Source organism: Pinus tabuliformis, chromosome 9, assembly GCF_031772625.1.
Source record: "Pinus tabuliformis cultivar Carrire ecotype Pingquan chromosome 9, CPIR1, whole genome shotgun sequence".
In the NCBI taxonomy this organism is placed as follows: Eukaryota; Viridiplantae; Streptophyta; class Pinopsida; order Pinales; family Pinaceae; genus Pinus; species Pinus tabuliformis.
In genome coordinates, this window is record NC_142307.1 from 1902376072 (window position 1) to 1902403707 (window position 27636).

Sequence of the window (27636 nt, forward strand, 5' to 3'; positions counted from 1 at the left end):
AGAGAAATTCAGATCTAATGGAGATACCTACCATTATATTCAGAAATTAAGCCATTATTCAAACCCTAATGATGAAACAAGATACGTGTGTTTAAATCAATCTTCAATAAGCTAACATCAGTGGCTAAAAACAAATCTTATGCAAGAAAATAAAACATCTTACAACATTTTTCCGAAGAGTAACACCAACGGAGATTAACCCCAAAGTCTTTCTTTATTTGCACATGAAAAACGATTACAAGAGAGCTTTCACTCAGCACACGACTCAAAGGTCAAATGCCATCAAATGACAACTGACCTCCTATTTAAAGGAAAATTTCCCAACGGCTAGTTCGAGTGATCCTTGTCAAAGCGATCTCGACTGTTGATGAGGATCAAAAAATCTTTTAATCTCATCCGTCAAAATTAAAATAATGAGGAAATTCGAAATTATCATTTAAATGCATTTTAATTAATTCAAAAAATTAATTTTTGAATTAATTTCCTCAAAATTTTGACTTTGACTTAACCCAAGGGACCAAGGGCCTAAAATTTAGCAAAATAATCATTTAACCTTAGTCCTTGGACCTTTTAAAATTTAATTTTTTAAAGGACCCTCGAATTTAGCCTTTGGAAAATTTAAAAATACCTAGGACCTAGGACTTATGAGGGGATAAAACATTTTCCTAACCCTAAAGACACTTTACATCATGATTTTTACGTTTTTACATCTCAAGGGGGAAAGCCCATTTGACATAGACCCTCACAGACTACCCAGTCTTGCGACACAAATATAATCCAGCAGATCAAGCAATTTGTAATAAAATAACCTAACCAAATAGTTAGGATTATTCCCAAATCACTTTTACATAGACTCGACCTAGCACACTAGGACTCCCCTAAGATTCTAATGACAAAATCCATTCCGGCTTTGGGGTTAGGCTGAAGGAAAACTCTGCCGATCATGGATTGGTGAGACAAAAAACCTTCCGGAACGTAGATCATCACTAGAAGATTAGGTTTACCTAGGCAATTACATACATGACACAGATCTGCTAAGATTATTTACAATTTACACATGCAGACTGGGTTTACAAAATAACATGATCAGGTTGATGATGATAGTCGAATGGCACAGACACAACGATCAAGCGCTACCCTTTTGCGAAAAAAGGGAGTGTACTGCTATGGGTCGTTGACATGTAGTGGTCAACATCTGGCTCTACTTGGGGACACGTTGCTGCACTATAGGAATGTGAGAATCCAGAATCTGCATCCACGCAACACACAACAAAACATAAGTAGTGTCCATCCAAAAATCATCATATAACGTTAAGCACAGGAAAGATATAAGCTCTTCATTTATTAACTATCTAGTAACATGAAAAGTAAATCTAAAACAGAAATGAAATGCTGAAAAGACAAGGTGTAGGGTTAGAAATACAGAGGATGCCCCATGGCATCAGATGCATTCAATATAGTGTATACTGAGCATTTGCCTGCTTTCAGGCAAATCTATCAGTTGTTTCTCGGATGTGCCATGTCCAATCTTGCATACGGTAGGACTTTTTCCTATCCGAAAATCAAGTTGCTCATGGCCATCTGATGCATCAAATCTTTTTCTCATTCTCTTTCTCTTGCACTTTTTCTTCATGGCAGGCTGTATCACTGATGATGTGGAACATTTTGCTTCGAAACTCTCAGATGAAGTATGTAAGATATGTATGACATGTCTTTCTTCATTCTGCATCTGCTCTGTCAAGGATGATGGATCAGTCGCACAGGTATCATGAGTTATAACTTGACCCTTTTTTATTTCTTCTTCAATCATGTCATTCTTAGTTAAATCTTCGTTAATGGAGTTAGCCTCTTTCTCGGGATATTCACAACAAGACGGGACCTGTGATTTCCTCTCTTCCAGCCTTTTATGTAATGAACCCATTTCTCTGGCATGTCTTACTATTAACTTCGCTTGATTGAGTTCAGTTTTCACGAATCTTTCTTGCAGAGTGACATGATTAGCTTGCATAGCCTTTATTTGATTCTGAATAATGGACATCTGATTAGAATGATTAACTTCCATTATTTTTAATCTGTTCTCGATGATATGTATTCCATCTGTATTTATGACACGTGGTACCTGCTTTTCTTCTATGGCCAATAATCTATTCTAAAGAGATATTTGACCAACTTCCATGTCCTTTATAATTTTATCATTTTTTGCTTTCATGCCCATGAAACAGTTTTGCATATAGTTTATCTCTTTCTTATGATTTGCTTGCATGGTAGCTAACTGATTATTATAATTGAATCTCATGATGGTCATTTCTTCATCCATAGTTGACAATTTGTTCTGAATCGAACTTATTTCTTCTTGATAACTTGCTTCCATGGCAGTCACTTGATTTGAATGATTGAATTCCATGATCGTCATCTTTTCCTCTAAGCCTGATAACTTGCTTTGCATAAAATTAATTTCCCTGTCATGATTAGCTTTCATGGTCTCAATTTCCTTAGCACGCTAATTTTGCATGTCGATTACGTGATCAGAGTGTTTAATTTTCATGATTTCCATCTCCTTGTCACGTTTTTGCAGGTGGGTGTATAAGGTTCTCATATCTTTAACATAATCAATTACAAATTTTTCTTGATTAAGCTCCATATTTTTTACCAGCTGTGTTTGACTGAACTGCATGTCTTTAACCAGCTGCTTTAGTTCTTCTGTAATTTGCTTATCATTTTGACTTTCATTGTCGACACTGTCATGGATTTGATATGTAACGGTACAAGTGGATGGCACATTCTGACATGAAGAATTGTCTTTAAATCTTTCATCGATAGCTGGATCCTTCACAAAATCACTTTCATTTTGTTGCATAATTTTAGGGGCACAAGGCGAGCTATCTTGATAACCATATCTATCTTTAAAAGCATTGACAATGTCTTGTAAAGAAGCGAAAGAACCTTTAGGACAATTATTAAACCAATTCAAAGCATCACCCTCCAAAGAAAAGGCAAATAGATGCATTTTGACATCTTCATGATTATACTGAGGAGAACTGCAATATATGAGCATTATACGAGTAAACCTGCATAAATGTTTTCTAACAGCGATTGAATCACCACCCGAGAATAAAGACAATTTATGAATGGCCACTTCCGGAATATCATGGAGAACATCAGTAAAATGACACAGGGTAAACGAATAATCCATGATGAATAATGAGGGACTAAATGGATGATAGAGAGAGACCTTTGCTCAAGAAAATCAAGAGATGAAAGAAGTGGAGTCGCCACTTGAACATGAATTTAACTCTAGGATCCAAAAGGCAACAAACAACCAGATATAAGGGAGGGCTTCTTGTCTGGGAAATAATTAATGGAAGAAGTGGAGTCACCACCCAAACAAAAAACAAACCGAAATGTCCAAGTGCGAAAGGTGCAGATGAAATGATTAATGAGATGACAAAAGATAGGGCAATGAAAAGATCAAATGACGCTAGGAAATGTTGCGTCGCTTGACCGGCTAATGAATGGCGGAAACTATAAGATGATTAAAATGATGTCGAGAAACCAAGGACAGAAAAACTCTATCCCCGGCAGTGGTGCCAAAAAATGTTGTCTCACAGAGTGTCTAAGCACAGCGACAACGCTCAAAACGGGGGCTATCACCCTGATCCCCGATCTCTCCGCTTAAGCCATCTCCCTAGGCTACGAGGGGTAGACCCTATGGGATAAAAGAAGACCAACTGGTAATCAGCAAGCTTGGGAGACACAGCGAAGGAAACAAGCACTTGATTGATTTTAAAACTTGATTAGATCTTTAAATGTTTAGTACCAGTGCCTTTGCTAGATGAAGTGGAAATCGAATAATTGATTCGCTGCTTAGGAAATATAAATACGAACAAATCTTTCAACAATTGCTTGAAAATATTTACTGAAATGTCTAGCATACGATGAGCATTAAAACATTCAAGCAACCACGATCAATTTTAATAACTTAGCAAAGCTCCAGCAATTAAATTTTCAAAAGATAGAATACTTTGAATGACCACAAAATGCTAACCAGTTCATAAAATGAATCACCACTTTCAGATAGCTAATCTTCAGATAAAATCTACACATATTTAGCTATGTCGAATACCACAAAAAACTTTTCTTTCAAAAAAAAATTAATTTTTAAATATTTTATTTTTTTATAAGTTTTTTATTTTAAATGATTAAAATATAAACCAAGATCATAAAGAAAAACTAAATTCTAAAATAAAACAAAACTAAAAAAAACTAAGGATTAAACCTTTTATATGCTTTTTAAGAATTTTTTTTTATTACTTATTTTTTATTTTTTTTATTTTTATTTTTTATATAAATTTCTAAATTTAAAATCAAAATAAAATAAAACTAAAATAAAAAATATCTAAACTAAAACCTAAGCCTAAAGAAATATATACACCCTAACTCCTAAATAAATACAAATGAAATAAAACAAAAGAACTAAACTAACACTAAACCCTACGCATACATAGATAATAATAAAAAAATCAAATGTTTGTTTGGTGTTTGTTGCGCAGGTAATCGACGGGAGGAGGATAGCTCGACAGGTTTGCTGCGTGAGGAGCTGCGGATGAGGGTTGAGATTTCAGGTATGGCAGTGTGTAGATACGTGGGATGGACGCGGGGGAGAAGGAACTCGAGCGAGGGGAGGGAAAGGTTGCTGGCTTGCAGCGTGAGGAAATTCGCAGGGAACGATGAGGCAAGCCACGGGCCAGGGAAAAGATGAGAACAACGTGCTACAGGTTTAGCGGCTATGGAGAAAGCAGCGTAGGGATAGCAGAGGAAAGCAAGAGCTGACAACGAGGAGAAAGAGAGGGAACTGTGTGAGGGTTCTATGGCTGAATGGAGAATGCGGCTAGGGTTGAGGGATTGCCGCAGGGTTAGAGGATAAAGACACAGCTTGAGAGGTGAGGGAGGAAAGCTAAGGCGCTGAGCGTATGGAGAGACCGCGTGAGGAGCAAAGGGAGTTCTGGGCAGATCACGTGGATTGGCTACAGGATTCGACGGTGGGAGCTGAAGAATGGACGCAGGGATGGCAGCACGCTAGCTTTGAGGAGCAACAATGACTGCGTGAGGGTTATGGGAGGATAGAACAGGACGCAGGCAGAGAGGGATGTGGGCAGCGGTTGGAGAAGAGGGAGTTGCCTTTCCTGATGCGTTTTTTGCAGCTGGAGCAGCGATTGAGGGTGGCTACAGCAGCAAAGAAAAATTCTGAAGTCTGCCAGAATGATAAAAACAATTTTGAAACCCTCAGAAAAATATCCCAAATTCCAGAAAACAAATTTCACACTTGTACTTCGGATTTATCAATGAAACCCCAGGCAGCAGCAGACAGATGGCCTAGAAAACCTTGAACCTTTTCAGAAAACTTAATTTAGAGATCAGCTACTTTGAACTGAAAACCCCACGAAATTTTGCAGATCTGAAACAAATGCCCCTGCAAGAGTTGATTCTGAGGCCAGATCTTACCCTCCAGGGCCTAGATCTGGCTTCAAACTAGGATCTCCTCTTCAGATCTGCAACCTGCAATGACAAAACAAACACTCAGAAACAATATATGCAAGGATCATACTAAAAACCCAAAAACCAGCTAAATAATTACAATATTCACAGTTTGAAAGCTCTAAATAGCCAGATTTGTCAGTATGCCACAGAAATATTTTTAAAATTTTAAATTTAGTATGAGGTGCTTCAGAAAACCCTTCATGCATTCACCAAAAAAATTCTAATGATAAGCCCGGGATCAAAACCAACTGGGCTCTTCAGGAAATGCTTTTTCGGGAGTTGGCTGGTTCAGCCGAGAACTTCCCCAAACGCCCGATGATCTCGAAATCAAGATTTTCCTGCACAACTTAATTCAACCATTAACATAGAGGGAGAAAACGACAGAGAAATTCAGATCTAATGGAGATACCTACCATTATATTCAGAAATTAAGCCATCATTCAAACCCTAATGATCAAACAAGATACATGTGTTTAAATCAATCTTCAATAAGCTAACATCAATGGCTGAAAATAAATCTTATGCAAGAAAATAAAACATCTTACAACATTTTTCCGAAGAGTAACACCAGCAGAGATTAACCCCAAAGTCTTTCTTTATTTGCACATGAAAAACGATTACAAGAAAACTTTCACTCAGCACACGACTCAAAGTTCAAATGCCCTCAAATGACAACTAACCTCCTATTTAAAGAAAAATTTTCCAACGGCTAGTTTGAGTGATCCTTGTCAAAGCAATCTCGACCGTTGATGAGGATCAAAAAAAAACTTTTAATCTCATCTGTCGAAATTAAAACAATGAAGAAATTCGAAATTATCATTTAAATACATTTTAATTAATTCAAAAATTTAATTTTTGAATTAATTTCCTCAAAATTTTGACTTTGACTTAACCCAAGGGACCAAGGGCCTAAAATTTAGCAAAATAATCATTTAACCTTAGTCCCTGGACCTTTTAAAATTTAATTTTTTAAAGGACCCTCGAATTTAGCCTTTGGAAAATTTAAAAATACCTAGGACCTAGGACTTATGAGGGGATAAAACATTTTTCTAACCCTCAAAACACTTTACATCATGATTTTTACATTTTTACATCTCAAGGGGGAAAACCCATTTGACATAGACACTCACAGACTACCCAGTCTTGCGACACAAATATAATCCAACAGATCAAGCAATTTGTAATAAAATAACCTAACCAAATAGTTAGGATTATTCCCAAATCACTTTTACATAGACTCGACCTAGCACACTAGGACTCCCCTAAGATTCTAATGACAAAATCCATTCCGGCTTTGGGGTTAGGCTAAAGGAAAACTCTGCCGATCATGGATTGGTGAGACAAAAAACCTTCCGGAACGTAGATCATCACTAGAATATTAGGTTTACCTAGGCAATTACATACATGACACAAATCTGCTAAGATTATTTACAATTTACACATGCAGACTGGGTTTACAAAATAACATGATAGGCTGATGATGATAGTCGAATGGCATGGACACGATGATCAGGCGCTACCCTTTTGCGAAAAAAGGGAGTGTACTGCTATGGGTCGTTGACACGTAGTGGTCAACAAGATGCACACATAAAAATTTGACATCATTGTTTTTGGACAATAGTACCCGAAAAAACTCAGAAGGGAAATTGGTGCAGCAAATGAGGATTTATTTTACTATTCTTCAACAAATTAGAGAGTACAGTAATCTGCTTGCCAAATACTAGCAAAGCTCTGGAAAAAAAATTCCACTGCTCCAACTAGCAAATCGATCTAGAAACTCATTGTTTCTCTGCAAAACCCAACTCGGCCTCCTCTAGTAATTCGCACCCCCTTCGGCTTTAACTATGCCCTTGTTGAAGACTGTGCATTGGGTAATTTACACTTCCTTGCTCCCTTGCTTCACAACTGTGTCTATCTCCATCCCATCAACTTGCTCTTATAATCTCTCACTAGAGAATCAATGGCCAAGATCTAATCGTGATCGATGGCTCAGAACATCTTAGACTTCATCAAGTCACTTGCTGGAAGTCTCTAGAGAAAAGTCGATTTCCTCAATTAATACAAATTAATTAATCAATTTTCCTAAGTTATACTCAAGAACTTTAATTATTGATCAATTAATTTAATTGAGAGGTTAAGTGTTTTCTCTCAAAACCTTTTCCAAGTTTTGCAGATCTCATTTTCCTTAACCTCTCTGACACTTTAGAGACTAGAACACCTGTCCGATGCTACTCCAAATCCATAAACTAACAATTTTCCCCTACGCCATATTTGAAACTTTCCATCTCACGTTACAAACCCCTTATATACCACCTCCATTCTTTGGGTCTAACATGTCTTCAGTTCATTGGGATTTGGCAGACACTTATCCACATCCTTTAGTAGGGTCGGGAAACATTTCCCTGGAGGTTGATGCAACTAAAAGAATGGAAAAGCACATTATGGCCACAAAAAAAAAATAAGAAAAACAAAATGCAAAAGATGGAAATGACATAAATTAGCACGTGGGCAAAAGCATAACATGAGCTCTACCCTACTCATTTGGCCATCACCCAGTTCCTGATCACTCGATGCTCCATTTCATCAAAAGGAACCCTTGCATGTCCCAACCCTGATGAGAAATGAATTGTCTCATCTTAAGGGGTGAAATTAAATGCTATATCATAAAGAGAAATTTCTAAACCTTGTGCTATGCACCCAAAATAAAAAGCATTATTATGAAAAAGTAAAAGACACACTAGAGAGGTAGAAAAACCAGGCCAAGAGGGTAACTCATTCCTCCACGACTAGTCTCTCCATTACATCTATACACTCAAGATGTGGACTCTCATTACCTAATCCCCTTAACCATGGCACTTGGCCATGAATCATGTACCCTCCATTGCCACTCATTTCAACCAACACCTATTGATTGAGGGGTTGACCTTCGAAATGCCACTTCCTCTTAAGGGTTGGAAGCACCTAATAGGGTTTACCATTAGCTGCCTCTATCAAGGTAAGGAACACCTTTACAAGACTTGGTCTAGTTACATATCGAAAGGTGATCCAAGTTTGAAGTATTAATATGCCCTTAACATGCAAGTTTGGTCCACTTACATGCATATATGATCTTAGTCTCTAATGAATGGTTGCTTTCGCTGGTGTTTAAGTTGGTTTTGTCAAGTAGACCTGTTACCACTCAATTTAGTCGGGGTCCTAGGAAGGGGTTCCTAAGGGACTACTACTAGATCAAGTCGCAACAATGGGACAAGGACCCACTGTCGCCTCAGTCGATGTCCCCTGCTCTTTACAGAGTTTCACCGATGGGAGAAGTCCCGGTATAGAAGGAATCACAAGAAGGAATAAGTCAATGATAGAATGCATAGTGATTCCTAAGGCCCATTCACAAGAGAGACTCAAATAATAGGCTTGCTTGCTTCAAGGGCAAGGTAAGACGCTCTCTAAGAAAGGCTCAAGGGAGGCTTAGACCTAGGGATTAGACGTATTCCTTAACGAAGAATGCCCTAGACCTAAGATTCCTTTAGAAACAAGGTTTCTAAGTGGCCTTGTGAGAAAGATGGGGATATGGGACCACAAAGAAGCCCAAGGGCACCCCAACAAGACCTAGGGTTTTGGGGTAATCTTCAACCAAGTGTTTAAGTCAAGTAGGGGTGAAAGAGGGATCAATAATAGATGAACTTTCATTGAGTTTTCAAGCACAATAGACCCCTTAAAATATCGCTAACCTAAGGAGACCTACGCCAAAACAGTTTTGGGGGTAGGGCTTGATGTTTCTTCTAAACAAATCGTGGGATTGCCTTCAAACTTGGAGGACTAAAAGAGGAGATACCAAAGCAGTTCTCCACCAACTCACACCTCAAATGGATAACTCTAAAGAAAATCATTTGATGCTCTAGTCAAGTTGTCTAGGGTTAGGGCAAAATCAAAGAAAAGATAATAAAGGTTTTAGGGGTGATCAATAATGGACAAGGGATCAGTGCCTTGCTTTTTGAGAGAAATGACCTTGACTAAGGCAACTTCGATGCTTCAAGGAGACCTAGATGGGCCTTGCTATCCTAATAGAAGATGGTAAAAGAAAACCCTTAAGAATTTTATACTTCCAATACAATGTCAAGATGGAGTTTCAAGGACTTAATTACACAATTATTCCCCTAGGAACATTCACTCAATCTTTGTCAAATGAGTAACACATGCAAAAATCCCAACAATTTTCAATGCTCCAAGCACTTCACATTAATTAGGGCATATCCAATTACAACAAGAGAAAATTCCATGCATTAGACATTTATTATAGCATAAATAAACATCATAAAGCACTTACAAGGCAAAAGAGTATATCCATCCATCCAACATGCAAATAGAAGCTCCAAGAAGAAGTGTGAAGTTAATCCAAACATCAAAATTCATTTAAAAGCTCCAAAATTCGTCCAAATTGCAGGTCCGAGTTCTCTTTTAGAGACAAGTCCAAATCCAAGTGATGATGAGAGATCAAATGATCCTCTCTTACATTTATATGATCCTCTAAGGGATTTGAATGGCTAACTTTGACCTATAATGCCCCTAATAATAAAATAATGTGCAAAATAACAATACTTTGGTGACAAGCCCACCAAATAGATCCACATTAAGAATAATCAGCCTCTCAAAAGGGCCTAAATGATAGAAAAGTAGCTAGAAGGGTCATTGGAAGGCCAAATGAAGTCTCTCATGTGCCATAATGAGTAGGAGGGCTCCAATAATAGTGATGAAGGGGGTGGCCCCTTGATCTCCAAGCAAACGACATGTGGTGCTCCCAAGTGGCTATGGGGGCACAAAGAACATCCTCATGGCTCTCCATCTAAATTGGACAAGCATGGACTCCATCTATAAGGGTTGGAACAATGATGCAAGCCCTCCCTTGTCTCTCGAGGTGAGACAAAACCCCATCAGGGTCCTAGATCAACTGCTAAGTGTGTGGTGAAAGTATGTAGCCGGCTGGGCAATGTGGTCCACGCACATCATTCTCATCAAATAAATGGGACACGAGCAAGTAATAAATGGTGTTGAAGGATCCCAAGGTGTGGCTATCTGCTCTCTGCTATAGTGGAGACCCATGACTCTCAACGCTCACCCTATAAGTGCCATTAAGAGCCTCTAGAGGGCTTGGATCCCGTATAGGGAGACCAAACCCCAAGATGAAGACCCACCTACAATCCTGTATAAGATCCAATGCGTCTCCTCACCTTCCAGCACAACAGTTCATTAGTGCAATTGAGTAAATGAGCTTACAAATCATGGAACCAAGTGGACACTTCATAGTGGCATGCCCTTCCATAATGGGCTTTAGAATGTACAAGTGTCCCCAAGTGCAAGAAAGAGGTTAATCAAGGACCCTGTTAGGTGGTTTCAACCTACAACGGAGTGACTGGTCCATGGTACATCCTTCACATGGCAGGCGTCATGTGACATAATGATGGAATGGATTGAGACATCAAGGGGAGGCTCCAAGCCACATGCCATGGTACAAGGGCAACAATAATGAGGGAAGCCCATACATGGGTATATAGATGAAGGAGGGAGCAATCATGGTACATGAGTTACCCCAACCTTTGTTTTTCCACCCTTATTCAAATGCCTTTTGCCTTTTATTGATTTTTCTTTTTATAACTACTTGGGACTCTAGAGAATGAGAGCATGATGTGTAAGATATAGCAGTGATTACACCTTTAAGGTTGGGCAGTCATCGCCCACCATGGGTTGGGGCAATCATGGGTTCCTTAACAATGCAAGGGGCTCATATAGGGGCCCTAGGAACTAGGGTGATGGCCATAATAATAAGGGGTAGAGCTCATGTTGGCTTTTGCCCACGTGCTATTTTTTTATGTCCCAACCATCTTTTGCATTTTGTGGTACATTTCCTAATGTAAGTGGCCAAATTATGTTTTTTACTTTCTTTTAGCTGCATCAACCTCCGGAGCATCGTTCCAGGCTCAACCCAAAGTGTGGACAAGGAGAGGGGGAGGCTAACTCCCTGTGGACCTGTTACCAACCATTTTGTGGGTAATATCCCTAGGAGAAAAAAAAACTCCAAGATGATCCTCAGTTGGCAGCCACCAGCTAGCTCATTGTGCCATTTCTTCGCCACCTGAGCCAGCCATATGGTCCCTCGCCCATCTGCCATGATCATATGTTTGAAGGTGGGTCTCCTAAATCTAAAGGTATGCCTTGTCATTTGGAAGTTGAGTATTGTAATTTGCTTATCATGGACACTTATGGGCATGGATTAATGGGGGGATTCGGCGGAAAGAATGGGCTAAGTCTGCGCTTTTGTCCTCTAGATCCCTTTTAGGTATTAACCTTGGATTCTAATTCCGTGGGATCTCTTTTACTGACCATTTGGCTCTAGGGATGGTATTTCATGGGAAACCCCGATTTTGGTTGTGTGGTCCCGCTCTCTTATCCGCTTATATTACCGTCTTTCCATTCATTATTACCCATTCCTCATTTCTCCCACCTAGGTCCACATAAGGTAAACATGCCTCTTCCCCTTGCCCACACCTTGGGTCATGGCCTGGAATGAAGCCCGGAGGTTGATGCAGCTAAAAAGAAAGATAAAAGCATATATGGCCACATTCAATGGGAAAATGTACCACAAAATGCAAAAGATGATCGAGACAAACACATTTAACACGTAGGCAAAACCCAATACATGAGCTAACCCCATCATCATGGCGATCACCATGGGTCCTATAGGTTCTATGAACCTCCTTCATCATATAGGAACACGTGATTGCCCCAACCCCTAGTGGGCGATGAACCACCCCACTTTAAAAGGGGGTACTCACTGTTATATCTTATACATCATGCTCTTACCCCTTGAGCACCGAGTAGTTAATCATAGAAAATCATAAAAAGTCAAAAGGCATTTAAAAAAGGGTGGAAAAATCAAAGTCGAGGCACCTCATGTACCACGATTTCTCCCTCCTATACATTATAAACCCAAGTGTGAGCTTCTCTTTTATTAGCTACCCTTGTACCCAAACATGTGACCCAGGGTTTCTTCCCATCCCCTACTTCATTCACCTATGCCACCACCTTTTGAAGGATGTATCTTGACTATATTATCCCCTTTAGAAGTAGAAACCACCTAATAGGATTATTGGTTAACCCCATTTGGAGTTTAGGAGACATTGGCACATCCCAAAGCCCATTATGGAAGGGCAGGCCATTATGAAGTCCCCACCTGTGGTCCATGATTTGGTAAGCTCATTTACTCGATTTCTCTAATGACTTGTTGTACTAGAAGGCTAGGGGACGCATTGGATCTTATGTAGGATTGCAGATGGTCTCCATTTTGGGTTTGGTCTCCCTATACGGGGTCCTAATCCTCCAAAGGGCTACATTGGCACATGTAGGGTGTGCGTTGAGAGCCATGGGCCTCCACAACAGCAAACAGCACTCCATGGATCCCCATAGCCATTCAGAGATTTCTCGTGGTTCACTTATTGGACGACGAAGATGCACCTGATCCATCATGCCTAGTCGACCCCCGATTTGCACCATACACTTGGCAGATGATCCAGGACTTGCACGACAATGTGTCATCACCTACACCATCATCCTAGCCCTTACAGGCGATCTATAGGCATCTTCAATTTGTTTGGAGACCCATGAGGACACTTGTGTGCCCCCACATGTCATTTGGAGCACAGCAGGTTATTACAAGGGGCCAACCCCTTGTCCACTGCTTTTGAGGGTCTTACTCTTCATTATGGCACCCATGGACCTCATTAGGTCTCTTAGAGGGCCCTACGACATGCATAGATTATTATTTGACCTCTTGAGAGGCTTATTTGTTTATTTTTGAGCTAGCTTGGTGGGCTTGTCACCAAAAGTTGAATTATAGGAACATTATTTTATTTTTGGGGCTTATGTAGGCCAAGGAGGCTAATTCAAACTCCTAATTTGTGTATAAATACAATTGAGATGAGCTCATTTGCTCATCATCACTTTGGATTGGATCTTTTCTCTCTCTTGAGAATTTCACACTTTTTTCTAGTGGATGAATTAGAGCTTTATGAATGAATTTTGATGTGTGGATATTGGTCTATCTTCTCTTGGAGCTTCTCTCTTGACAATTGTCAATGAGTGGATATATTTTGTTACATGTAAGTACATTCTTTTAATGTTATTCTTGTTTTACTTTGTCATATACATTGGATTGGGATTTTCGTTGTTCTGGGGCTAATTGTTACATGCATTTACTTCTTAAAATTGTTGAATTTTGTCTCTATTATAGCATCTCTCAATGTGTGGGCCATGTAATATGAACGAAAACTCCAAGAGGTAATTCTACCAAGGAATTTGACCTTGATAAGCCATTCCCTTTGTGCATCGAAGTACCAAAGCTGCAAGATTGCTTCTCCTAGACCTAGAAGGCTAGCGAAGTGGTCTTGGGGCCTCCTTGACTGGGAACCAAGAAATCCTACTCATATTCATCATAGACTCCATGCTCCCAAAGATTAAGGCACTGATCTACCAAGGGTGGTCACAAAAAATCATAATTCTTTCACCTCCTTCTAGGTCTAGCCAAGTTGGGGTACCCAGGGCATCAATTTCTCGACAAGCTAGCCCTCCAAAAAGTTTGATCTCCTAGGGTCTCTTGCGTTGGCCTTTCCTCAAGCTCTCCTCCATTTTTGAAGCCATTTCGACAGTGGATTTGGGAGAAAATCCAAGCCCTAGTTCCAGGATCAAACCTTGCCCTGCCATCCCTAAGGCTACTACCTCATAGTGTCAAAACAACCTCTTCAAGTGAAAATTCTTTCTTTGATCCTTTCCTCACCTTGTCTAGGGTAAGAATATCATTGGTTGCTACATTCTTTCCTCATACCCTAGACTCGATCCACTTGGCCTAGTGTGGTCCCGCTCTTTTGAAAGATCATTCTTCAAGAACCATCCTGGATACCAATTCTAACAAGGATTTTAGGGATTGGGAAACTCCTTCACAAGTATTATCCCATAAACCTAACCCTCAAATCTTCTCTTTCTTTCCATGGAATACATAGTACCTTGCTTAGAAAGCAAGCAAGCTCCATCCTTCAAACTCCTCTAGGAAAGGGTTTATTTGGGTCACTCATATTCACTGACTTATCCTTCATTGGTAACTCTATACATACCTGGTCTCCTCCCATCAGTGAAAGTCCGGAAATAGAAAAGAGCCTTAGCTGAGGTCACAGTGGGCTAAGTCGTCATTTGTTTCCCTTGGCCTAGCATTTGCCCTTTAGGGATCCCCTTTTAGCCCCCCTACTAGTTTGAGCGGTAACATTTTGGCGTCGTTGTTGGGGACACGAAACATGTGTTTTGTTCTACATACAACATATTGACATATCATTCTTGGCAACTCCATTGGAAGAACGAAGCCCTAGTTCTTCATTGAACTTTAAGGTCGATGCTTGTAGGGTGAAGCAAGCATTTTTCTAGGCATATTTAATTTCAACCTGGCGACTCCTACATATGTTTCATGTATATCTCAAATAGGTTGTCAATTTTTCGTAAATTTCCCGCTTTGGACATTGCTATCATCCCTAGACATCCTAATCATGTTGTGGGAAGGATGGTATATGGGGTGCCCGTGTTTGATGGTGATCCACTCTCCGCAATTGACCATGTGGAAAGATTCAATGCACATAGTTCAAAGGAGAAAGTGGTTCACCAAGATGTCCTTATGTTGTTGTTCATGGGGTCGCTCGGTGCTCATAACTCATGGCTGCATGATCATGAACCTAGGAGCATTTCGGGCTTTCTTAGACATTTTCAAGTACACCCTGCATTGAGCATTCGAGCATCCAAGAGGAAGTTTTCATCGAGCATCATCAAGACATTAAGAATCTAGGTAACATTGTTCCAGTTCCTTGTCTAAATGCATCACATTCTACGATGAATGTTTTACTAAAATAAGGTGTTGTCAATACTGGTATAGAAAGCATGACATCCTTTACAAGAGAGAATGCGAAAATAGCCTCATCATATACATACAAATATTTTTTCCTTCAAGAGAGATGTGAGCTGGGGCTGCAATGCATGCATAATTAATTCTTCACAAATTTTCTATTGAGACCAATAAAGGATTTTTATTGGGGTAAGAGCAGGGGCGCGGGAGAAGAACACAGCCTAGTAAGAAAATGAGAACTCTGGGGAAGGATTATTTTGGTCAATGCACAGTATACTCTGAATTGGTTTTCCACAATAACTGCTTTTGCGTAGAAGAACATCATGTACAAAAATAAGAATTGACGAATTCGTATTTCGTAGCTTATGGAGACTGTTGAACAGGAAGAGGGCGCGACATACCTCGCCTGAGCTACATTTTTCGGTGATAATCTTCCTAGTTGTTGCATGACCTCTGATTGTGAAATGATTATATTGGAACCCATTTCTCCCTACAATAAAAAGGAATCAAAGACTAATCATATAGAAATTGAACGAACTCGGAAAAAGTAAACTACTGCAATCACCTAGTTTGGACACCACTTCAAATAATTTGAAATAGGCAAAAGATGAAAAAAGCCTTCCTGAAATTATTACAAAAGCTGGAACAACCATAAAACTCCTGCAATACTTTTAAACTTTTAGAAAAGGTAAACATGGAAAAAGCTCACAATACCTTCGGAAACATTTTGTGTTGCTTTCCCTCTGTGCAATGGGTTTAATACGAGTAATGCCTTGTTAGGAATTACATTAGGTGAAGAGGCGGAGGACGTTCTACGAAGACGCGAATCGGTGAGATACGAAACCGCATAATGAGTAGGCAATGAAGTGTTGCAGAGCTCCATGCGTTGCGGCAAGACGTGCAACCTATTATCTCTCACTAATTGTCAATTTTAGAAATTGCAGTATAATTTTATTTTCCAAATCGCAGTATTATGTTTTTTTCCTTCCTAGTTTCGTCTGCTTGTTAAAGGAAAAGTTCCATGGACCAGCGTTCACTCTTCCAGGTGAATGCAACATCAGCTCTGCTTCTTAAACTAAAAGTCCATGGACCAGCGTTCGTAAGTTCAGAAATAGTTGATAAGGTGGGAATATATGACTCTTTGAATTATATCCAATTTATAAGGCATTGTAGAGGTATATTATGACTAAAATAGTAATGAAAAATGTTAAACATACATGGAATCAAGGGTTTTGTTTTTAACGAAAAATGTAAAACATACATGGTATTTTAAATTTTTTTTAATGAAAAAAACATTGATTTGTATTAATGAAAATAGAAACCAATACATGTATCAAAGTATTATAGATTGTTCTAATATACCTCTGCTAAAGAGAGGAAACCATTATAGATTGTTCTAAGTCCAAGCAAATATCTCATAAAATCCTTAGAATTCAAGTTACTATTTCCATATGATATTTATACCTTGCAAATAAAAGATCATGTCATATATAAATCCTTTAAAATATATATGTGTTATGAGCTAGTTTTATAAAATTATTAAAAAGTAGAGATTTGTTTATTATTATTAATAGATTAGTGTTCACAAAATTATTAACAATAATTTAATAAAAAATTATAATTTTATATATATATATATATATATATAGATATATTAATTATAAATGGATGTGAACTAAATTAAAGTGTTTAATAAATTATATATATTGTTAATATATAAAAAAGTGTTTGATAAATTATTTATATCAGTGCAGATTCATTTTAATTTTGGATCTATCAAGTATTTAGAGAGATTAAAACTCTTTAGGTTCAAGTTCCTCAAGTTTTGCATTAAAAAAAGAGCTTTGCATGATTGATTCCTATGAGATCTGTAGTTCAGATGGATATACATTGGTTTTATGATTAAAGTATTATTATGATAGTGAAACAATGTTTTTATTATTTTGTTTTGACTTTTTTTTTTTTTTTTTCCGAAGGGGGCAAAACCTATCAAACTCAGGTGTCAAACCAACAGTGAGGACAACCATCTCTGGCTGCTATCCGCGAATGTCGATTTGACTCATCACCGTTATCAAGGAAAACCACGCCACCTGTAATAACCCGCTGGTGGTCCGTAAGGGAGCAGGCTTTCACTCCTGCCAGATGCCTCTGGGTCTTGGGCCGTTAACCTGTTTCCTTACGTCCGAGGAAGACGAGCTCTTAGCCAAGCAGAAGCAGTTTTACGGCATACTCCAGGCCGGATTATTTTGTTTTGACTTATACCAATTCAGAATTTTAAAAAAATATTTAAATTTTACTGTATTATATTAAATTGAGAATTTTAGAACATTATTTAGATTTTTGATTGAGTGTAATTTTGATATCTTATTTTGAAAGATTAGTTAAATATTAATTATTCATATCCAGTTTCCCTCTTTATGTAATTTGTTTGGATTTGTAATATATTTATTTACACTTGATAAAAGATTAAGAAAGTAGTTGGTACCTTGTTGTATGCCTTAGTTTGGTGTTTTGGTTAAGGACTCACATCATGTTTATCTACTTGCTTTTCTCAATATGGTTTCTTACAAAATCCTAAAAAAGAAAGGTACTTTGAGAGGAAATAACTCTTCTTTCTATTTTAAATTGAAAGGTACTTGAGAGAAAATTGTTGAAGTTTCTAAGTTTCCTTAGTTAGAAACCCTCCATGCACTTTATCTGATTTATTCCTACCTACTTGTTATTTTCCTTAACAAGTTATTTACAATGTAAATACTGAAAATAAACACTAGTTCATGCTCAACATATTACAGATCAACAACTAAAAGAAACAAGAACAAACACACCATATGACACCATTATTTTTGGACTAATGTCCCTGAAAAAACCCAATGTGGGAAAACCGGCGCAACTATTTGAGGATTTTCTTATCAAGCAATATCAGAGTACAATCTGGGTGCCGAAACTAGCCTACCCAACAGAGAATTTCCTTGGCAGTAATACCTCTCAGTTTCTGACAAATCTACTAGCTGAAACCCCGAATAATCCTTTCAGCAACTACTCAACACCAATCTGCCCCAGAAACCCCAACATCTGCCCAATCTGGACTGTGCCAGCCTCTCCTAGCCCAGCGCTAGCCCTGCATCAGCTCTCTAAGCCTCTGCGTCAGCTACGCTGGCCCCTCTGGTGCTCTGCGCAGCACTTTGCTGCCTCTGCGTGGCCTTGCGTGAGCACTAGCTGTTCCTGCATCTCTCTCTCTGGCTGCTATGCTGCTCTCCAGCACTATCTCTACCTCTCTATCTCTCTATACTGAATGCCCCTCAGCGGTTCTCCCGGTCATTAATTCTATCTCTCTTAACAAACTCCGCTCTAGAGAATAGAATGACTAATCACTCTGGTGTATTCTCCAAGTGACCCTCAAGCCTCTTTTTATACTTTTCCTTTTGACATATCAATGGCCGAGATTAAGTCCCTAATCAACGACTAAGATTAGATATGGCTTGATCCATGTCTTTTGGACCATTCTAACACGGATTCATATTAATACACATTAATATTTTATTTTCCCTAAGTTTAGACTTAGGGACTCCATTTAAAATATTAATTATTTTAATATATCCTTATCTGTTTAGAATCTGCCCAAACCCTTTCTGGGTATTGGAGCTCTCATGTGCCCCAACCTCTCCACCAAATTTCGTGGCTAGATCACATCCGATGCTACCCCAAATCAACAAAAATATCTCTTGTTTCTATTTTAAATTGAAGATAGAGAAGAAAGCATAGATTATCATGGTTTGTCCTTCAAAATTGTATTGATGAAAAGAGGTTATATTGATGGACTGTGTTATTTATGGGATTATGTAACCACCCCCTCCCACATTTACCCACTTTCACCGATTTGTCCAGGGTAAACATGAGCTGAGGGTCACTATGATAAGACTTAACCTCCTAAATGACCTTAAGGAAATGGAGTCGACAACTTAAGACTTTACTAACCTCCCTCAAGTGCCACGGGACCTCTAAGAGCAACCCAACCCCTCCAAGTGTCCCACCCTTGAGTTGACTCTTTGTTTCACTGACCTAGAGCCTAAGTCGTCCTTTGCCAAGGCCTCCAAGCGACAATAACCATCCAGTTGCTCCCATAGGCTTGCTTCCCAGCGACTGTGGACTTTTTTAGTCAATTCTATGTTAGTGACCTCGAATTATAAGCCACTTTTCCAAGTTTAAGACTCATGCCTCTACCCAGAACTCAATGAAACTTCCAAAAATGATAAATGACATAGAAACAAAGCCTCTAAACCAAAAATTTGAACAAGGACTTAACCTTACCCCTCCCAACCAGGGCAGACATTTTGTCAAACACATGGTAAACATGCAACCTATAGGGCATGAACTCATATCTGAACATAGGGATATTAAACTTATCTGAGGTTTAACAAGAAGGACCAATGCCTTCTCATAATAGCTTCCATAATGTCATTTAGGTCATGCATTCATTAACCATACATTCATTAATTAAAATTTGATAAGAGGCATACTTAAATTTGTCATATAACCATGCTTTTAACCAGGTAGATAACAATGATAGAACGACCATTAAAGCCACATAATAACAAGTATAATTACTCATCAAAACAAGAGGAACTTAGCTCTTATTAACCATATGCAAAAGCCAACCAAGTCAAGGACTTCCACGTACCATCTGACCATAGATTGGGCTAAACCAAATCTTTCTTTTAGCCAATCACCCTCGTGCCATATTCCAAGCATGAATGTGGGATCTCATGGGATAAACTAATCCATAAACAACCAAGGGAATCCAAAGGTTAAACCACCTCCACCCTTACCATATCATGATCTCACATAAACAGGTTCTAAGATCACAAAACCAAACGAAGCTTCGATGCCTTAGAATTCCTTCACCATCCCTTGAGGAATTTTCTTGTCTCCACCCACCTATCGAGGGCTTCCCAGAGAAAACCATCTACACCCCCAACCCTTGGGTTTTTCCTGAGACCACCTCACCCAAATCCAAAACCTCTCGGAAATCCAAAGCTAGCTATCCAGAAATGGCAAGGCAAGACTAAAACCACTATCAAAACCCAACAAAATCCATGCCACCAACAATAATGAAACCAGATACACACATGCACATACCATGCATATCAAAACCAGCTACGAAATCATACATGCAACATGTTACCTGCAAGTATTCTGTTGAAGTTGTTTGATCCAACCTTTCTTTGTTTGATCTATGTTTTCCTTTGTTTTCTTTGTCCTTATTTTCTTTTCCTTTGCTTTCTTTCTTTCCTTCTCCTCTTGGTGCTCTTCTCCTCTCTGAAACCAATTCTAAAACTGAACTGACAAAAGGCTACCAACTGATGCTCTGCTATCTTTTTATTATTGATGCCTCTAATTTCTTCATTTTTCCTTAATTTTCTTTCAATTTCCTGCTCACATGCAATATAATTTCTTCATTTTTCCTTCAATTTCCTGCTCACATGCAATCTAATTTCTTCATTTTTCCTTAATTTTCCTTCAATTTCCTGCTCACATGCAACCTGTGACCTTTCACCTCCCTTTTCTCCTATTTTCCTTTATTTTCATAAACAAAATGCCAATTAATGCCTCTTTTCCTTTTCATAGCCTTTGTCAATTTCCCTTAGCCATAATAAACAACAAGTGATGCCCACTAGGATATTTTGTCCAACATTCAACTTGGAATAAGTGTCCCATGACCTTAGTCTTGTTTTGCCTTTATTGACTTTTATTACATGAACTTTTAACCTGGGGTTGTTACAGACTAGAAACAATGGAGCACATTTTATGGGAATGTTCCTTTGCAAAATCGTGTTCATCTCTCGTTGAATCTCAATTCAGTGACATTCTCTAAGGCTATTTATATTGGTTAGTGATATTTCATGAGACAAAAAAAAGGATGTCAAACTATTAAAACTAAATTCTTATTAAAATATATACTTTTTGTTTTTTACTTTATTATAATTATTATATATGCAATATTTAAAAACAAACAAACAAGCAAACATTTATTTCATGTACCACATAAAAATAAACATAATACTACAAAATTATACAACGACCACCTACCATATCCTTGTGATAATTATTTGAAAAGGCTAAATAGCCATCTCATCAAACCATTATTTATTGATGTTCCTATTCTTGTTCAGATTCAAAGCACTTTGATTAAAGGCATTTTTGAAGGGGCAATGTGACTACCCTATGCTAGTTTGTAAGCATGGATAGCTCTTGCTAAGCTTGTAGATCTGATGTAAATCAAATTTCTTCCTAGAGTACATGCATAAGGCTATCTAAAGTCGTTTAACTCAAGATATCATTACCTGCATGGAATTTAGGGTCAGTTCAAGGAAAAGCAATTATCCCTAATTTGTTCACCTTCTCGGGTGGTGATTTTCCAGAATCTGCAATGGGTCTACAATTCTTTAATCAATACCTTTAAGGTAGTTTGGGTTGGATTTGTTGGGAAAGGGTATAAGGAACAAAATTATTACGGTGTGTAAGGGTCTCTAGGGTTACATCTTGTGGACAAGAGACTCAAAACAATTACTTTAACCAAGTTTAAATTCAGTCCTTCGGGATTGAATTTATGTGCATGAAATGAAAACAAAATATTTTAGTATAGTGAGTCCATTTAATATTTGCACTTACAACATTAAATTAATTGCAAAAAACATATACATTATCGGATATGAAATAGAATCTGGTGATTAAAACACAAATCACATATACAAGTTATAAACCTCACACGCTTTAGCAACTGATATCCATCCATAACTATTTAGAGTAAATTTATGTTAGATTTGAAAAGCATTTAGAAAATGTATTACCCATGTTTTTGCTATGGTGTAGGGAAGGCTTACCTTTACTAATTTTCATAAGTGAAGGTCGTAATTCCTATGACATAGTCGCGTGACAAAGTCGTTTTGTGAATCTTCTATGTCGATATATAGCTCTCACACAAAAAGATTCAAAGTTGAAATTTGGCATAGGAAATTTGGTTACTTTTATGTCTGGAAAATTCATTTGAATTTTATTACTTTAAATAGACTACATTAGAGAAGAATACCATGGAAAAACCCATGGGTTTTCACCTGTTGAAAATAGGAACAAGAAATGCTAAATATAGAAGTGTTAAAATTAGCATTGCTATAAATAGCATTTTGGGATACATTCCAATTTTAGTTAGTCCTTGAACTAAAATTGAGAATTAAAATTCGAATTTGATCTTAGCAACTGTTTGAAAAATAATTAATTAATTCATCCTGAGTTAATTAGTTGGAGAAAATCAAACATGAAGTCTATGTGGAGACATGCAACAGTTATCCCTTTGATTGAGGAAGTTATCCATCAATTAAGGAGATATGGCTAAGTTGTAATTAGTTATCTCAGTTAACTGAGTTAAGTCCAGTTAGATTAGTTCCAACAGTTGGAGGAACTAATTGTGAGTTCAATTAGTTAATGCATGCATGCATGTAACTAGTGTACTTCAGATAACTGAATATTCTCTCATAAATAACTCCTGCATGTCAGTTCAGTAAGAGACCTAGTTGATATCATACGATGGGACAGTGTACTATCAGTTGATATTCCCATGAGGATATTTCTTGCATGCAAAAGGAATTCATTCCTTGGTGGATTGCACAGTTAGATTAGAGGTCAGAGAGTGTGTGTGAGATAATTTCACACAGGTGGCAGCTTTTAGACCCCAAGAGAAACTACGCAAGGAAATAGGAGGCTTGGAGGATTGAAGGAAGGCATATGTTGTGTCTATTCAGACTATGAACTATGTTGAGGGATTGTACTGAGAGCTGGACAGCTTTTGAGCTAAAGCTTTATGTAATCTCTAATATGTTTCCACTTGTTTGATAATACAAATAGAGGGGTTTTTAGTTGAAGCTTTCCCCAAGTTATTCTTTGATGTTCGTGTGTGATTGAATTCTCATTCTCTGTTATATGTGTTCTTAATTGATCGTGCTCAAATTGATAAAGCTTCCGCAAGTTTTGTTTGTAGAAGTAGATCTAGTATATTGCTTTAGTACATTGCATTATCAGGTGATCTACAATGGGAAATTCTACATGGTATCAGAGCAAAGGTGATCAAAGCGAAGAACAATATACAAAGAAGGGAGAAGTTCCAAGTTTGAAGTTCCTGATTATAGAATTCGAATTCTTATCACATCTCAAATTTCACCAATGGCGTTCAACGGTTTAAGACTTGAGTATGCCCTTGATGGCAGCTCGAATTATATAGCCTAGAAGGATCGCATGGAAGCGGTATTAGAGGACAATGGTCTAAAGGACTTCATTGATCAAGAAGTCCCCAAGCCAACAACAGCTAATGCCCAAGAATTGGCGGAATGGAAGAAATGTGTGGCTAGAGCGAGGAGAATCCTTCTGGAGGGAGTTCAAGACCACATAGTCTCGAGTCTCCATGGGAAGGAGACACTATTTTCAATGTGGAAAACATTGAAAGATCTATATCAGAACAACAACGATCAGAGGAAGCTGGCACTGAAAGACAAGCTTCGGAAAATCAAGTGTGAAAAGGGCGACACGATCTCTACATATCTTAACAAGCTCACCACCTGCAGGGATGAGCTTGGAAGTGTAGTGATCACGGTAGCTGATGACAACCTGGTGAGTCTCGCTCTCCTCGGTAAATGGAAGAGAGAAACTGCTAGATTGGGAACGACTTTGGCTGGATCTGATGTAGGAGGAGATAAGAAGAAGCACCAGAGATGGACCTTCATCAAAGCAAGATGATGAAGAAAATCTAGCCTTAGTGAGTAAGGCGAGGAAAGGGAAAGGGAAGGTGTCCCATTCCAAATCCAGTTCTTCCCATCGTGGGAAGAAGTTTGACAAATCGAAAGTGAGATGCTTTCATTGTCATGAGGTGGGCCATTATGCTATGAATTGTCCATAGAAGAAATCCAAGAAGGGTTCCTCAAAGGGATTAGACGGTGAGGCACTAGCCTCACAGTTCGAATTGGATTTCTCTCTCATCGCATGTATGGTTTCATCCATGGTGGGATGTGTTTGGTACCTGGATAGTGGAGCTTCATTCCACATGACTAGCGACAAGAATCTCTGCAGTACCTTGGAGGAGAAAGATCTCTAGATGCGGATCGAGATCGACGATGATGGAAAGTACTATGTTTCAGGTGAAGGTACAGTTGTGTTTTAGAGGGTGCATGGAGCTCCTCTCACCCTGACCGAGGTAAAGTATGTACCGAGCTTGAAGAAGAATCTTGTGTATGTCACTATGTTAGAAGACAAAGGCTATGATGTAGTCTTTAGTAAAGGAAATGTATTCCTGAGGCATATCGGCATTGGATAGACCAAGAGGATTGGGATTCGAGTAAAGAATCTCTACAAGTTGGAGGTAGATGATTGTGCTGCATTGAGTTCCAAAGAAGAGTTGGTGCAGAGCCAAGATGTTGGCGAGCTATGGCATAGAAGATTGGGCCACTTGCACCATGGGGCCTTGAAGATCATGCAGCAGATTTCTACCGGACTTCCTAAGGGAAAACTGGAGCAGACAGATACATGCAAAGGTTGTACCTTGGGTAAGTATGCGAAATCTTCCTTTCAGGATCGAGACAATAGAGCTGGAGCAGTCCTGGAGCGAGTTCACACATATGTGTTGGTGAGAGCCAGTATTGCAGCAAGAATGCTGCAACTTCTGGGCTACCAACTTTACTTTTATCAACCTGGTAGTTCGTAACAAACTTGGAAGCGTCGGTGCTATATGCACAAGTACTAGTTCTCACTGTTATAGACATTTTTGGGCACTGCAACCCCAATCATATATGTCCATAAACCAAGGGCTCTTGAGTCCCTAAAAGTGTTGTTTCATGCCCTAAAGGAACAAGGTCAGTTGATTACATCATCTCCTAGAAGTTCTCCACAGAAAACTGCTCAGAACTGGTCAAAACTGGACCATACAGGTTGCTCAATGCTAAGGGTGCGATGCATCTCACCTGCCCAGTGTAAAAGGCGCGATGCATACTGGAAAGTCTTTCTGTAGGGTGCGATGGACGAGAATGGACAAATGGCAGAGACAATTTGCAAGGTGGATGATCATGGAATCTTCCAAAAACTTCTCCTGTGACACTTGCCTCTCTGAATTTGCCCAGGGATGAGTAAGAGATCATCAATCTCCAAGTGGAATCAAGAACTATCAGAGAGAAGACACTAATCAAAATCCCAGAAGCTGACTCACCTCCCTGCAATCATCTATATATGGATCCCTCATCCCAGAGATCCAGAGGCTGGAATTTTGTATCTTGTAAGGAAGTGTTGTTGGTTTCCTTGTGGAATATCATAGTGTTGGGTGATCTAAGCTTTTCATGAGGTGAAGAAGGGCTTTCATGCTGGGAGGATGACGCTGGGTCAGATCAATGGGTTGTAATCCTCTCTTCAAATCTTTATATCAATAAAGCTATTCAAGTTTTCCTCCACATTCATGTATGTTTGACAGTATATGCATTTGTGTGGTCAATATATATCTGGTCCTATATTGCTTATGATTGTAGATCTCTACACTTTGAAGGTATTATGCTGCTTTGACTTTACAGGTACTCTTTGAAGCGAAGTGGTCAAGGGAGAAGCGGTAAAGACCTGTCGGTGAGGAGAAGGAACAAGCAAAGAACTAAGCGAAAGATCGAGGTTGGTATTCTTTGATCCTCTCCTATCTACTTCTCATAAAGGAAAACAAAATTAACTTTAATCTGTTTGTTTCTAAGATAGCTACCTGTCTTAGTGGGACTAGCAGCTCTGCATAGACACTAGATTTCTCGATAACAAAATGGCGACTCCACTGGGGAGCGAATAGCTTGTTTGCTTGTTTATACTTGTTTGCTTTATAAACTTACAGATGGAGCCTGAAGTTAAGCCAGCTAGCCTTCGAACTGCATTTGCTATGCAAGTGCAAAGTAGATCAATGTTGCTCCATTCTATATCCGGGTTTTGTTTATAAATTTAACAATCGATTTGAAACATGCTAATTGCCCTAGTGGTTGCTCTAGTAACCTCATTAGATCAGCCCCTGTGATTTCTATTTACTGACTATCATTAGCTCGGCCTAAATCCCTAAACTAAGCTACAAAATGTGACCAAGAACCAAGTTAAAGTCTCGTCCCTGGACCATCGCACTTTCTTCTCTTGGGAATCTGGATGCATCACACCTCCCGTGTGTAGTAGGTGCGCTGCATCGCACTTTCCCTATGTTGCAGGTGCACTGATCAGATAAGACCTCTTCTGCTTCCAGATTTTGGTTTCTTTGATCACTCTCTTCAACTTTATTCAAGAGTTTTGCTATATGTGATCAGTATACCACTGTGGAAACTCCCTTCCTTTGCATGATTCTGCCTCCATAGTACAAAGAATTGTGAATGTTTTTATGTATTGTGCGCCATTTACAGTTCTCTTTTACAAAAAGTATCGTAATCAAACTGTGGTCTTTTGATTTGGAAGTGTCGCAAGTGTCGTTTTCAGTCAAAGAAAAGAATTCTATTGTTCTTGATGGTCGATTATATAGTTACTCTTGTATTTGATTTGAATTAGTAGTTTTTCAAGTGTTGAAAGCAGTTTTCAATTCAAAGTCGCAAAGTGTCATCATTATCTTCCTTTTGTTTTTGAAGAGAAATTTGTTAATACTGTCATTTTGAAAAGATAATTCAGATTTGTACTCAGCATTCTTTATGTCATTCACACATTAAGAAAGCGGAAAACAAATACATGCATGTGCATTTGCATTTAGACTGCTTGTTGGTTTGATTTAGGACAATGCATCTAGTGTGTGCTATTTTCTCTATGTTGAAAGAATATTATCTCTCTTTCTTTAGTAACTAGGATTTTCATTGCAAAAAGAAGATTAAGCGATTGTTTACCATCTTAGATTGCATTTTAGGAATTGTATATCTACATCACGCGGTGAACCTGAAAGGCAAATTTCTTAAGAAAGATCAACTGTAAAATAAATTCAATGAACATAAAAACGCTTTGGAACCTAACACACAACATTTAGAAGTCTAGGCTAGAGACGTATTCCGGCGTCGTAAAGCCTGGTAACTATTGCTTTCATTGTTGGTTGGGTGATTCCTCCTCTTTGAGACGACAAGTGCCGGTACGGACTTGTGCTCCCACGT

The 27636-nt window shown here is 38.6% G+C and overlaps 1 protein-coding gene across 7 annotated transcripts in view; it reads right to left on the reverse strand.

The window, feature by feature from the left end:
- Positions 1-16621, reverse strand: part of LOC149156541 (uncharacterized) — a 488936-nt gene extending 472315 nt beyond the window's left edge. For 5 of the 7 annotated variants that reach the window (XM_089438264.1, XM_089438263.1, XM_089438267.1 and 2 more), the window contains exons 1-2: positions 16181-16621; positions 15868-15956 (exon numbers count right to left, since the gene is read on the reverse strand). In XM_089438264.1, the coding sequence (XP_089294390.1) occupies positions 15868-15956; positions 16181-16349 (258 nt within the window). In that variant the 5' untranslated portion in view covers positions 16350-16621. The remainder of the gene's footprint in view (positions 1-15867; positions 15957-16180) is intronic. The other 2 variants (XM_089438270.1, XM_089438269.1) reach the window with 1 other exon arrangement.
- Between the last annotated feature and the right edge of the window lie 11015 nt (positions 16622-27636).